The sequence below is a fragment of the Rhinopithecus roxellana genome, chromosome 6 (genome assembly GCF_007565055.1).
Source record: "Rhinopithecus roxellana isolate Shanxi Qingling chromosome 6, ASM756505v1, whole genome shotgun sequence".
NCBI lineage: Eukaryota > Metazoa > Chordata > Mammalia > Primates > Cercopithecidae > Rhinopithecus > Rhinopithecus roxellana.
In genome coordinates, this window is record NC_044554.1 from 17564808 (window position 1) to 17580338 (window position 15531).

The 15531-nt window shown below is 38.6% G+C and overlaps 1 protein-coding gene across 2 annotated transcripts in view; it reads right to left on the minus strand.

Annotated features, from left to right (window-relative positions):
* The window catches only part of MAGI2 (membrane associated guanylate kinase, WW and PDZ domain containing 2), a 1518597-nt gene that overhangs the window by 337252 nt on the left and 1165814 nt on the right, over positions 1-15531 (minus strand). For both annotated transcript variants that reach the window (XM_030933117.1, XM_030933118.1), the window contains exons 8-9: positions 8572-8693; positions 6435-6617 (exon numbers count right to left, since the gene is read on the minus strand). In XM_030933117.1, the coding sequence (XP_030788977.1) occupies positions 6435-6617; positions 8572-8693 (305 nt within the window). The remainder of the gene's footprint in view (positions 1-6434; positions 6618-8571; positions 8694-15531) is intronic.

Below are 15531 nucleotides of genomic sequence, written 5' to 3' on the forward strand. Positions count from 1 at the left end.
TTTCAGTGTCAAATGAGACTGCTCACCTTTTCAATACCAGTAACTTATCCTTTGTATATGTAGTATCTATTATTTGTGTTAATTTTTGAGGTTCATTTGATATATAAAGTCATTATAAAAAAATTAATTTTGTCTTTACCATGTACTTGTCTTTTAAATTTCATCCAGAAACTGAAAAACTGGTTTGTTGGTGCATCAGTGGTCAGCTACATTGTCCAATTAGCATTGACTAGGCTATACTGTAAAAGAGGAATTTGGCTTATTCAAATTTCATTTCTTCATTTATAAAAGCATCCATCCAACCATCCATCCATCTGTCCATCCATCTGTCCATCCAAGAAGTACTTATGAGCACCTGTTATTTGCTCAGCACTGTTTTATGTTCCAGGAACATATAAGTAAAACAAAATATTAGCCATAGAGTAAACCTCTATGCCAAATGGGCTAAAAATTAGTTGAAAAATTCTATGAGAATGGTTTTAATCACAGGTATATGTGTCTTTGTGATATTCTGGTTTTTTTATTTGAGGATATATGACTGTATACTGTCTCTGATGTTTGCTACAAGTCTAAGTAGTTCATCTTCACCACTTATGATGATCATTTTACCCCATACTTCACCATAAATTCACACTGAAGATGAAACATTAATGTACACGGTGGTGGCATATCCCCTTTTCTAGGCACTTCTCACTGCTGTGCCTCTCTACATGTGCTATTTCCTCTTCCCATTATCTTCGTCACTTGTCCACCTAGCAGATGCCTGTTCATCATCCAAAACTCTTTCAGGCATCATCTTCTCTATGAGGCCTTCCCTAAGCACCTCCCAGCAGAATGGATCCCCCTTTCCTCTGTACTACTGTTGTACTTATGTACATATTTCTATTATTGCATTGATATAAGTATTCATTAACATGTCACTGGTAAACTTCTTGGAGATAGAAACATTTGTCTCATTTTTGCTTCCCTAGTAATTTGGGATTTGCTAGTAATTAGCAAAATGTCTGGCACATTCACTAAATATTTGCTGAATTGAACTGAAGAGCCATTCCCTCTATTATAACATGTGGGATGTTGCAGAAATGTGTTTTTACATGTCGTTTTTAAATTATCTCACAATTACAGGTAAACATTTTAAATTTTTTGAATATTTAACAAGCATTACATTTTGTTTGATTAAACTCTTTTCCAATGAGAGGCATTATCATCCCTATAAAAGGCCTAATAAAATTATACAGTTAGCAATATACTTTAAAAATTTTCTGTTGCTTAGCCAGGTGTGATGGTACATGCCTGTAGTCCTAGCTACTGGGAAGGCTGAGTCGGGGGATTGCATGAGCCCAGGAGTTTGAGTCCCATCAGCCTGGGCAACACAGCAAGACCCCATCTCTTGAGAAAACAAACAAACAAACAAACAAACTTTTGTTGCTCACTTCTCCTACTCTCCTGACTTTGTGCCAATATTGTGGTTATTACAGACCTATTATATTTTGCTACAATAACTTGTTTATGGGCGTGTGGCCCCTCCTAGATGTGAACGCCTTGAGAAACAGGTCTGTGTTCTTCCCATCTTTATAGCCCTGGTGCACTGCAATGACTATGAAAGAGAGGTGCTCAGCAAGTTAAATGCATAGGGGACTAAATAGGAGATGGTGAATAGAATTAAATCTTTGGTTCTTTTATCTTCCCTAGGACCTGCTTTGTGATTATCTTAAATGAAGACAGTCTGCTAAATTCTAAATAAAGCTTTGACTTTGTGGTTGAATAAAGCTAACTTAGACTGTGTGGGTGTGGCAAACTAGCAAAATGAGTAAAAAAGAAAAAATATTTTCTATGCAAATATTTTTATTTTGTCTTTTAAGTTTACACTGAAATAAGTCTTTTCTAGTTTTGAAACATGAAATAGTGGAAAGGAAAATAACTACATTTTTATTTTAAAAAGAAATGGGGCCGGGCGCGGTGGCTCAAGCCTGTAATCCCAGCACTTTGGGAGGCCGAGACGGGCGGATCACGAGGTCAGGAGATCGAGACCATCCTGGCTAACACGGTGAAACCCCGTCTCTACTAAAAAATACAAAAAACTGGAGGCTGAGACAGGAGAATGGCGTGAACCCGGGAGGCGGAGCTTGCAGTGAGCTGAGATCCGGCCACTGCACTCCAGCCTGGGCGGCAGAGCGAGACTCCGTCTCAAAAAAAAAAAAAAAAAAAAAAAAAAGAAATGGATTTGTGAAATACTTCACTGAAGTTCAAAAGCATTGGGGAGTCTTTCCCCTCTCCCAAGACGGAATTAGTCCCATAATTTTCTTTTATTCTAATTGTAGGCAACAGGGTAATTTTTATTGAAACATTCGATGCTTGTGAGGTTTTGGCAACATGAAGATGTGGATGCTCAGAAAAATATCACCAAATGAATGGCAGAGTTGGACACCTTCTCACTCACTCTTGTAGAAAATTATGTGCACATTACTTTTATAACAGTAGTGTTTGGAAAAGTGGTGAGTTAGTTTTGAAACTTCATCTCAACTTTTAAGGAGATATAATACGCATTACTCACAAATGAGTGGCAGTGACAAATATACTCATAAGGGTACCTTAAAAAGTTATTTATACAGAAACTATATGATAAATGGTAATACAGCATTGGTGATATTTAAAATTTAAAATGTCAGATGAATACCTCAGTTTTTTTTTTTGTTTCTCTATAAACAAACCACTTTAAAACCCATGGAAGAATAATTCATCAGTGTATTGGTCATAAAAAAGGCAGAACTTTTTCTCCAAAGGAATTCTTTAATTTTTGTGTCTACTAGAACTGATTGAGTTTGGAAAGTTGATATCATAAACTAAATAAATGTGAAAAACATGACAATGGTGAAAGAGTATATTCCTTTAAATATATGGTTATCGTACTTTGTAATAGTAATCTAAGGCATTTAAAAATTACACTATACCAATAAAAAGTTCTGAAATTGAGGCAGTAATTAATAGCCTACCAACCAAAAAAAAGTCCAGGATCAGAAGGATTCACAGTCGAATTACACCAGAGGTACAAAGAGGAGCTGGTATCATTCCTTCCGAAACTATTCCAAACAATAGAAAATGAGGGAATCCTCCCTAATTCATTTTATGATGCCAGCATCATTCTGACACCAAAACCTGGCAGAGACACACACAAAAAAAGAAAATTTCAGGCCAATATCCCTGATGAACATTGCTGTGAAAATCCTCAAAGAAATACTGGCAAACTGACTCCAGCAGCACATCAAAAAGCTTATCCACCATGATCAAGCCGGCTTCATTCCTGGGATGCAAGGCTGGTTCAACATACGCAAATCAATAAACGTAATCCATCACATAAGCAGAATCAATGACAAAAACCACATGATTATCTCAAAAGATGCAGAAAAGGCCTTTGAGAAAATTCAACACCCCTTCATGCTAAAAACTCTCCATAAACATGGAACATATCTCAAAATAATAAGAGCTATTTATGACAAACACACAGCCAATATCATACTGAATGGGGAAAAAAAGGAAGCATTCCTTTTGAAAACTGGCACAAGACAGGGATGTCCTCTCTCACCACTCCTATTCAACATAGTATTGGAACTTCTGGCCAGGACAATCAGGCAAGAGGAAGAAACAAAGGTATTCAAATAGAAAAAGAGGAAGTCAAATAGTCTCTTTTTGCAGATGACATGATTATATATTTAGAAAACCCCATTGTCTCAACCCAAAAACTCCTTATGCTGATAATAAGCAACTTCAGCAAAGTCTCAGGATACAAAATCAATGTGCAAAAATCACAAGCATTTCTATAAACCAATAACAGACAAACAGAGAGCCAAACCATGAGTGAACTCCCATTCACAACTGCTACAAAGAGAATAAAATACCTACGAATACAACTTACAAGGGATGGGAAGGACCTCTTCAGGGAGAACTACAAACCACTGCTCAAGGAAATCAGAGAGGACACAAACAAATGGAAAACATTCCATGCTCATGGATAGGAAGAATCAATATCATGAAAAAGGCCATACTGCCCAAAGTAATTTATAGATTCAATGCTATCCCCATGAAGCTACCATTGACTTTCTTCACAGAATTGGAAAAAACCACCATAAATTTTATATGGAACCCAAAAGGAGCCCACATTGCCAAGGCAATCCAATCCTAAGCAAAAAGAACAAAGCTGGAGGCATCACACTACCTGACTTCCAACTATACTATAAGGGTACAGTAACCCAAAATGGCGTGGTAGTGGTACCAAAACAGATATACAGGACAATGGAACAGAACGGAGGCCTCAGAAATAAACACCACACATCTACAACCATCTGATCTTTGACAAACCTGACAAAAACAAGCAACGGGGAAAGAATTCCCTATTTAAGAAATGGTGTTGGGAAAACTGGCTAGCCATATGCAGAAAACTCAAACTGGACCCCTTCCTTACACCTTATATAAAAATTAACTCAAGATGGATTAAAGACTTAAATGTTAGACCTAAAACCATAAAAACCCTAGAAGAAAACCTAGGCAATACCATTCAGGACATAGGCATGGGCAAAGAAAGACTGCGTGACTAAAACACCAAAAGCAACGGGAACAAAAGCCCAAATGGACAAGTGGGATCTAATTAAACTAAAGAGCTTCTGCACAGCAAAAGAAACTACCATCAGAGTGAACAGGAAACCTACAGAATGGAAGAAAGTTTTTGCAATCTATCCATCTGACAAAGGGTTAATATCCAGAATCTGCGAAGAATTTAAACAAATTTGCAAGAAAAAAACAACCCCATGAAAAAGTGAGCGAAGCATATGAACAGACACTTCTCAAAAGAAGACATTTGTGCAGCCAACAAACATATGAAAAAAAGCTCATCATCACTGGTCATTAGAGAAATGCAAATCAAAACCACCATGAGACACCATCTCATGCCAGTTTATGATGATCATTAAAAAGTCAGGAAACAACAGATACTAGAGACGATGTGGAGAAACATGAACACTTTTACACTGCTGGGAGTGTAAATTGGTTCAGCCATTGTGGAAGACAGTGAGTTGATTCCTGAAGGATCTAGAACCAGAACTACCATTTGACCCAGCCATCCCATTACTGGGTATATACCCAAAGGATTATAAATCATTCTACTATAAAGACACATGTACACATATGTTTATTGTGGCACTGTTCACAACAGCAAAGACTTGGAACTAACCCAAATGCCCATCAATGACAGACTGGATAACGAAAATGTGGCATATATACACCATGAAATACTATGCAGCCATAAAAAAGGATGAGTTCCTGTCCTTTGCAGGGACATGGATGAAGCTGGAAACCATCATTCTCAGCAAACTAACACAAAAACAGAAAACCAAACACCGCATGTTCTCACTCATAAGTGGGAGTTGAACAATGAGAACACATGGACACAGGGAGGGGAACATCACACACTGCGGGGGCCTGTCCATGGGTTGGGGGCTAAAGGAGGAATAGCATTAGGAGAAATACCTAATGTAGATGACGGGTTGATGCGTGCAGCAAACCACCATGTCTCGTGTATACCTATGTAACAAACCTGCACGTTCTGTACATCTACGTCAGAACTTAAATTTAAAAAAATTACACTATACAAATCTTGAACTAGCACTTAAAATACATAGGTCAAATTTAATTTCTTCATTGTTTTCTAGATAAGGAAGTTAATATTTATAAGCTGTGGGACTTACCCAAGATCATGGGCCAAGCAAGAAAATTTAAAATCAGACTGTGAAGCCAAACCTTGTTCATTACTTTTTCATTTACTGTCTGTAATTTTCATATTTTATATGTTCCTGCCCTTAGCAATTTGCCTCTGTATTTCCACATGAAATAAATTTCAGTTGTGATTTGAGTAGATATCTGAGTAATTATATATGAAAAGTAATTTTTAAGGACTAGAAAAGACTCACATATTAAAACATTATATGGGGACAGACTTAGTCCAGTTTAAATTTTTCTGTATGAGATGGGCATGTATATTTCAATAACTAACCTGGGTTACATAGCATGAGAATATTACAAGATTAACACAGACTTTAAAATACTGTGGCTGAATATAAGTTAGAAAAGTGTGAAGTGTTAATCACACCCCTAAGAGCAAACTCTAGAGATAAATTAGAAAAGTGTCAATCTCAAGAGACCATTGAATCCAGCAAACAGAAGGGGTAGTCTAAAAAAGAAGGCAAAAATTATATTCGAAATTGTTTCTAAATCAATTCAACTTGATATTTTTAAACTTAGAGGAAACATAATTTATGCTTTATGCTTTTCCTAAAGTGAAGTGACCTTTGTCTTTTGAATAAAAATACAAAAGAAGCTCCTTATATTTGCCTTTAGAAAAAAAGGTGTTGCAAAACAATTTTCTAAACCATGAAGGGTCTTACCTGTTTCCATTTTTCCATCCTGTGCTGCGGGCCCATCCGGAATCACACTTTTCACCTGCAGAAACTCATCCGGCTCGTCTCCACCAATGATGGTAAATCCAAAACCCATGTTGCTCTTTTTTAGGGTGGTGCTGAGGAATGTTCCCTTCAACTGGGATGCATCCCGGGTGAAGAGTGGTTTTTCTACATCGGCCAATATAAGTTAAAAAAGAAAAAGGCATGTTCAAGGCAAGTTCTCAGACAAGAGAAAGCCAGCCCCTGAGCAGCGACAATCCCAGGGGTAAATGTGGGGGTCTTACACAGCAAATGCAAGCAGGTGGTGACTACAAGAGGAGCAAAACTCTTAGAACTTCCTACACATGAAGAGCAGTCCCAAGCATCCAGGGAAAGATGAAAAAGCTGTTTGGTTTGGAGACAGAGGTTTTGTCAAATCAGTTTCCACTCATTAATTTAGCCTTCTTGGGCTTAAAAAAGGCTGTGTCAACTGGCTGCCAGAGCCTTCTGAGAAAAGAGGACAAGGAGCCCAAATCATCCAGACAACATCTGGATCTATTCCTCTTGTTGTTAGAAAAGATTCCAGGTAGGAGGTATGTGTCAGTGGCCGATCCTAAACTAAGCCTTGAAGAAATAAGGGTAGAAACATGAAAAGGACTTGTGATTTTTTTCTGTGAATAACAGCACATTTCACCATGTGCAGTATCACAAACAGAGAAACAGTGGAATGTGATCACACACTCAAGGTCCAGATTGCTTAGAAAGAGTACCTGTATGTGGGACTGACTTTTGTTTACACCGCTCTGTTGTGAGATACTATAAAGATAACCAGGTAAATAAATTGCTGTTGGCTCCGACAGTGTTTAGTATAGTCTAAAATGTGAGCAAAAGGCAAGCCAATGTTTTTAGATATAATTATGAATGTAAAGGTAACATATTTTGTAACAATATGTTGATAGATTCAAATCATATATTTGAATAATCTGAATAGGCACTGCATTGATTTACCTGCTAATTTGTTACATAATATGCTTTTCCAGCTATGATCTGTAATAAATATATTCCTAAGTATAATAAGTGTTTTAAAAAATGATAGTCATACCAGAAAACAGAATTAATATCTGCTTTAAATTCCATCACAGATAAATATTTTATATTATTCTTTTAAAATGTGTTGTATTTAGGTGATCTGATTTAATATTTGTAACAGCCAAATTGTACATGGTAACTCAGTTAAGTATTCTGCATGATATCTTTGTTGTTACATTCTGGGTAACATGTAATAAACTCTAAAACAATGAGTCATTCTATTAGACTTCTGCTTTTTCTGTCCACTTACATATCACATGTATCTTTACTAAAAACAGAGCTTCTTTAAAACATAAATAAAAACCACATATAATCCTTTCTCCTATGTTTGCTTTATCAAATTAATGTTTATAGTTGGAGAGAAGTTCATCAGGAGACCTTTACATTCATTTAATTATGCTGCATTATGTGGCGTGAAAATTATCAGCAGGCAAGCCTAGAGCTCCCGACTCTAAAGGCTCTTTTGTGCTTTTACTTAGAAGCTCACTAGCTGCGAAAAGTTCGTGCAGCAACTCATCCCACTACGTGGCTCCCAGGTGTAGTCAGGTCCCGCAAGCAGCCCTGGGACATACCATACAGCCAGGGCCTCCCTGCTGGGTCGCGCTGATAGTAAGACAAGTCATTCACGCTGCGCGACCTCTCCGGGGCTGCACGGGGGCGGATGGATTTGGGCCTAGGTAATGTCCATGAGGAGTTGTCTACTGTCATAAAGGAGAACAAGCCTCATTCTTGTGCTTGGTCTTTTAAGGACAAACTTATGAGTCTCTAAGAATCTCTGCAGTTTACAGGGCCACTATAAAAATCCATTCATCTCCTCCACCTGGTGACATGCTGGATATTCCTATAAGGTACTGCCTGAGGCTTTAACTTCATCTGCGGTTGCTAAAGGCATTCGTTTAGAGAGAATGCAAACATCCAGCTAAAGCTAATAGGAGGGTCTGGAGAAAGCAAATCAAATTTTCCAAATGGTCCAAGCTACACACATATTTGGAAGAGCAGGCAGTTTGACAGACAATTTTCCCTTTGAAACACCACATGCTGACAGGTATCATACCTCGGAAACCTGGGGCCTGCAGGGGCTTTGTTCCAAGTTCTGTGTGGGGCATGTTATGTTGCTGTAGCTTCCTTTTTGCTTCCAGGACAGGATTTTCAAACTGTGTTCTTCTATTTATGTGGCTAAAAAAGAAAATTTCAAATTAGGATACCAGTGGGGCAAGGTCATTTAAAAGACCGTATGTATGGCTCTATAGAGAGCAGGTGATTAAGGGCCACCTTATCTGATTACAGTCAAGTGCCTCACCCAGCACGCCATCAGGCTTCTGACTGGGCTGGCCTGTGTACAACACACATTTCTGTGACAAGTGCTGAGTTCTTAAAGGATCTATCATATGTTGTTCTATTTACATCATGCATGATTCAGCTAAAAGAACTAGAATGTGCACTTGCTTTCTGGTCTACTGTGTTCATTTGAGATGAGTTTAATACGCAATAAAATAAGTGGTCAAGAAATGAAATTTATACTGAATGGTGTTGAAGAAAAGAGCATCACCTGAGCTTTGCAGAGTCCCCATATCAAACAGGATGAATGTGAGGTAAATTCTTTGATAGAGTATAGCAACTAGAGTCTGCACTTTTTAGAGTTAGTCCTGGATTGAGAGACTGGGATTCAGGAGAAAGACTCTCAAGATCTTTGCAGAAGTTACAGAATGCATATGCAGGACAGTTGATGCTGAAATCAATCAAAAGTAGAGAATTCATATTCTACATGGTGAGAGGGCAAACTTGTAGGTATCAGATGCAGAGTGGCTTGAAGCAACTGTGGCCCAGCTAAACTGAGAGCTTATAGTCCAAGCACACTGTGAATTCCTATATAGCAGGCTGTTTGAAATTTAGAGTTCCTTTTCTGTGGGGAGAGTAGGAACCAACAATCCTGCTTTTAGTGGTGGGCCTTTCTCTAGGATAGAAACATCCCATGAAAGGGCTGGCATACACATTGATTTTGGTTCTTCGTGCAAACTGAAATAGAATTATGGCAGGCAAGCATGAAGAGGAGAGAAGGGATGGAGGAGAAACTGACAAATACTGAGTACTTAACTCTTGGCCAGTTACTATATATAATTTTCCTCAACGAAGCTTCATAACAACACAGACTTGCATTCTAATTATTCCCCTTTTAAAGGCAATGAGACTGACACATGGAGAGATCAGATTATTTGCTCTAAATCGCATGTCTCGTAAGTGGGAAGGCTGGACTTGGCCGTGTTTATTTCTAAACTGAATCTCTGCACACTTTTTTCTTTTTGATGTACGATTTCACATTGGCATGTGCACACATACTTATCCTGTGTGTACACCCTGCACGTCCCCAACACAAACCACTTACAGTTTCAGAAAAGAAAGGAGATAAAAGCAGCAACATCTCAACAACCAATTTTCCAATACTATGAATCAGATCATTTCAAAGCAGTTCCCAGAAACAAGGTAAGTCAACTGTAAGATCTAATTCTTTTCTCATGGGAGACAGAGTAAAGTAGCTGCCTGCCCCACAGGCTCTGCAGTCAATCAGTCCTGTATTCAAATTCCAGTTCTACCACTTGACTAGCAGTGTGACCTTGGGTGAGTTATTGAACCTGAGTCTTAGTGTCTTAATCTGTAATACCAGCATAATGCCTCCTTCCTGGGGTGGTTGTGAGGATTAAGAAAATAATGAATATTAGCATATGGTTTTGAGTACAGGCATGCTCAATAATTAGCAGCAGCTTTTATCACCATCATCATCTTAATCACCACCATCACTGTTATCATTTTTCATCCCTAAGAAAGGCTTTATTGGGGAAACTTTAGAAGCTCTGGGATCTTGCTCTAACTGCCTTTGGTGCTGTTTAGGAAGGGAGTGCTTCTAACAATGCTCTTTGTTAATGAAACTCATTTGTAAGGGGTTCAAAGTACAACCATCTATGTAAAATTATTTTCCAATGGAAGTAAAATGCTATTGTAATGCTCTTGTGCACCAAGGCCTTGTGCATCATGACTGTGGTGCACAGTGAACTAATAATATCTGTGCCTGTAAAGCATGTGAGCTATAAACTCTAACACTGTAAACTCTAACACTACCACCCTGTTTTGGAAGGACCAGAGTTTGATGCCTGTTTTCTCGTTTCTCCATTATTATGTAACTTCCTTACTAAAATCCTTTGAAGCCTTCCTATTACTTAAACATATACTGTTCCTGATCTTGCCCTCACTCATTTCTGTAGCTTCACCTTTGGCCGCATCACCACACGTGCCCTCTACTTTGAACATACTTGGAGCTACTTTGATCAGTGACCCTCTATCAGACCTCTAATCTTTCCACGAGATTCAGTATACAAATAGTGCAGCATTTGAAGCAAGACAACCTGGGTTTCAGGTGGCATCTTGGGCACATTTCTAACTCTCTAAGCTTCAATATCTTTATCTGTAAAATGGGGACATTAATAGCTACATCATGGGTTGCTGTGAGGATAAGAGAAATGTTTAAAATGTTTGTATCTCCCTTAGATACCCAGAGAGAACCCAACAATGAAGGTACAGTGGTTATTTTTTTGAGGTACAGTTATTTCTTATTACTATTATTGTAGTGTTGCAGTGATTACTGCCGTTATTCTGAGGATGTTTTTCCTCTCTCTCCTGTGTCTCCTTCCCTCAGCCTTCCCAGCCACTTTCCCCGCCTGTGTGATAGTCTTCCCCCTTCGGTTCTCAGAAAACTTCGAACAGACTTCTCTCATTGCAGTTTATTCACTTAAAAAAAAAATCCATCTACTGAAGCATTTATCCTTTAAGTAACAAATAATCCAATTACATTCTTTTTTTCTTTTTTTTTTTCCTTGAGACGGAGTCTTGCTCTGTCAGCCAGGCTGGAGTGCAGCGGCGCAATCTCAACTCACTGCAAGCTCCGCCTCCCGGGTTCACCCCAATCTCCTGCCTCAGCCTCCTGAGTAGCTGGGACTACAGGGGCCCACCACCAAGCCCGGCTAATTTTTTTTGTATTTTTAGTAGAGACGGGGTTTCACTGTGTGAGCCAGGATGGTCTTGATCTCCTAAAAATATACAATTAAGTTATTATTGACTATAGTCACTATTCACTTATTTTCTTACATGCCACTTCATCATTAAGAGGATTTTAGGAAAACAACAACAAAAGTAAAAAAATTAGGGTGAAGTTAGTTGAATCTAGGTGGGAGATCAACAGAATTGATAAGATAGGTTCCTATTTGTTTACTAGAGTTTTGCTGCAAATTAGCTTTCAGCTTTTAAGCTGCTAATTCAACAGGAGAGAGAAACCAATTATACTATTCAGAGTATTTAAGATGCACTCAAGGCAGTTGTTTAGAAGGACATAGTATTCCTAAGTCTTATGTGACATTCCTTTCCAAATTTTGAATAAAGAGATTCCTGTGATGTAGTATACGGCATCCTAAATAATAATTTTACAATATTGAATTTCATACGCTATCCTAACTTTATTACAATGTGTTTTAATGATTAATTTTCATGCTGATTTCCTTCCCTAGATTGTGTACTCCTATATACAGGATACATGTGTTATTTATCTTTGTGTATTGAGCATTAACACAGTGAATGGAAAATAGCTTTTTTTTTGTTAAATAACTAGATGATGAGTGTGTGTTTTAAAATATTTATTTTCAAACATATGTCAATAACTTTAAGAAACCAAGAAACAGCTTTGAAACGTACTAGGATATCAACTTTTCTTGTTTCCTATCTATTCTATATCCGTTTTGCTAAGTCATTGTTCATCATATGCATAACTTTATCCTTAGAAAATACATCACAAAAACTTTCTGGGATGCAGTTATGCATGCAACAGAGTTCCTCCAACTTGCCACCTGCATGTAATTATTTTCTTAGAAAAGTTAATGTGTAGCCACCTGCTTTATGGTCACTATGTTGAAAATATCCCATTTATCATCAAAATGAGTTTCTAGAGTTCACAGAGAATGAAAACACCAATGAGCTAGTTTGGTATGCTTTGGACCCCACAGACAGCAGAAGCAGGGTATGGCTCTAGCACCATAAGCTAATTGCTACAGAACATTTCCATTGTCACAAATGAAGTCATTCATTTGAAACTTAAAATGCTCACAAGCTCTGAAAGACTTATCACAAAGAAATGTGATTGTAGCTGAATAGAAACTTGTCTTCCTTATGCTTCCAAAATGAATAGTTTCAAGTTCTTTCAGCAAGGATTTGGGGGTCTTACAATGTGTACAAAAAGATGTGAATGACAAATGCCATCCTTCTCATTGTTGAGGCTCTGTGAGATAAGTACTAGCAATTTCATCTAGCTTCCATACAGAACAAGAAACTGGGAAGCTACCAAGAGTTCTTGCTATTTAATTATATCTAGTCTATTGTCATATTTTGCTAAGAGAATCTTGAGCTATTAAAAGTTAAAAGAGTAAGAGTCATATTCTGAAGTGGGTATATCTTGAAGACTCCATTTTCTCTTTACAGAAGGGAAAGACTACTGATGAGAGATGCTTCCAAATTAAAAATGGCAAAGGACTCAGGATATTTAAGGATGAAATTCCATTGCCTGATCTCTTTGTCCTCACATTCACTTATCTGCAGTCTGACTCTCTCCTCTCACCATGGAATGGAAACTTAGAGTAAGTTCCTATGTGGCAGTGCTTTACAATTCCAGATGCACCAGAGAGCTTCAAAAACAAACAGAAAACAGAAGACTCAGGCCTACCCTAAATCAACTGATTCGTAATTTCAGAATGAGATCCACAGGCACTGGCATTTTTTAAACGAAAGAAAGCTTCCCAGGTGTCTCTAGTGTGCAGCTAGGGCTGTGATCCCCTGGGTTAGAAGCTCAGAATGTGTGAAAAGGTGTTGCATAAGGAGTATCTTGCCTGATAAGATTTATGCAGAAGCCTCTTTTTCTGTATATGGCCTCAGGGGGGATTAGGAAATGCAACTTTGCTCCTGAAGAGGACTTCGGCCTCAGAAGTTTCAAACAAGCACTGAGGGAAGGAAATATTTGCAGCTGATTAGAGGACATGCTGCCAAAGGTGGTCCCTGGTCCAGGTCCTATTTGCCTGTCATTTTCTTCACTGTGGAGAGGGAAGGGAGGAATTAGGAGGAAAGTCTTACATACTGACCCCATCAGTATGCACAGGACAGGTTTGCTGAAGGTTATCAAAGCCATCCCCCAACCCTTACCATCAATGCTCCATGTATATCTGTATCTCAGTCTGTTCACAACCCACCTTGCTTCTCCTGGGGTTTTTGCAGAGAGTCTCTTTCAGTGCATAGTCGTGAATGACACCTTTGTACCTGCAGGTTACTATCCCACCATCTTGACTTCAGTTGACATTTAGAAATAATCAATGAGGAAGAGAGAAGGGAGCAGCTTTTAAGTGGAGACTGTATCACAGATAAAATGTTTCCAAGGTATCCAAGGTGACTGTACTAATTATCCAAGGCATGAGGTACGTAGTGCTCAAATATTTACTGAATAAATAGATGAATGGAGCAAGGCAGGCAGGAAAGAAGATATATCTCACTGTTTTCTAGTTTCACTCTCCTGTGAAATACACAGTGTGGGCAGGGCATGATGGCCCATTCCTGTAACCCTAGCACTTTGGGAGGCCAAGGTGGGCAGACTGCCTGAGCATAGGAGTCTGAGACTAACCTGGGCAACATGGGAAATCCCGTCTCTACTAAAAGTATAAAAATTAGCCAGGCTTGGTGGCACAAGTGCCTGTAGTCTCAGCTACTTGGGAGGCTGAGGTGGGAGGATCACTTGAGCTTGGGAGGCAGAGGTTGCAGTGAACTGAGATTGTCCCACCATACTCCAGCCTGGGTGACAGAGCCAGACCCTGTTACACACACACACACACACACACACACACACACACACACAGTGGACAATCAGAACTTGGTGTGAAACTCAGGGCTAGTTTATTTGGTACCATCATTTTTACATTTGGGTAAATCCACAGAATCTTTCAAAACAGAATCTTTCAGCATATTCCAGTGATAGGAGAAAATGTCATCCCACTTTGGTGATAAATGATTTAAATCTAAGGAACTGATAACTTACAGCAGCTGCTATCTTGGGTTACAATAGAAAAGTGTGAATAAGGAAAAGCACTATATTAGGGATGAAATGTGGGAGCATTAGAGAAGCAGCAACTCAGCACTGAGAGTGGGAGTGAGAGGACTGGCTTGGAGCTTGGCGTTGTGGCTCAGGATGACCACAATGCAAACTGGCTTCTTTTGGGACTTCCTGAATGAACGTAGTGTGGATTTCATGGTTGCTTGTAATCCCTAGGCTTTCTCTAACCCTAATTCCAATTCCCCATCTCTGCACCGTTACCACCTCCCATCTGAACCCCTAGACTATAGCTGAACTAGCAGGCAAACACAGACATTGCACCCTCCCTGACTATATTTTATTCATTTTAATATGAGCCTTGGGAAGACTTCATAATCTTTTCTCTACTGTCATGTTTGAATAAATGGAATAAAAACAACTTCATGCTTTGGAAACTATGGGAGGAAAATAACCCTAGAAGGATCTTCTGGAGCCAACCCTCTTCAAAGAAGACAGGATAGTATAATTATGAGCTTAGTCTCTATAGTCATGATGCTCACATCCAAGCCCCCGCATATCCTAGGTATATAACCATGAGCACATCATTTATCCTTTTTGTGCTTCAGAATTTTTCACCTGTAAAGTCAGATAAAAATAATATTCACCGTATAGAGTTGTTGTGCATATTAAATGAGTTAAAATGGGTAAACTACTTAAGAATAGTGCCTGGATATAAGTACTCAACCAATGCTAACTATCATCATTCATCAAATATTTATTTCCCAAAGTGTCTTGACTAGACACTATGGTTGGTAGGGGAGGGACAAAGATGAATCAAGCACATAGTCTAGCAGGGGAGAGAAAACAGGGGCAAAAAAGAATTATGATGCAAAACAAGGTTATATA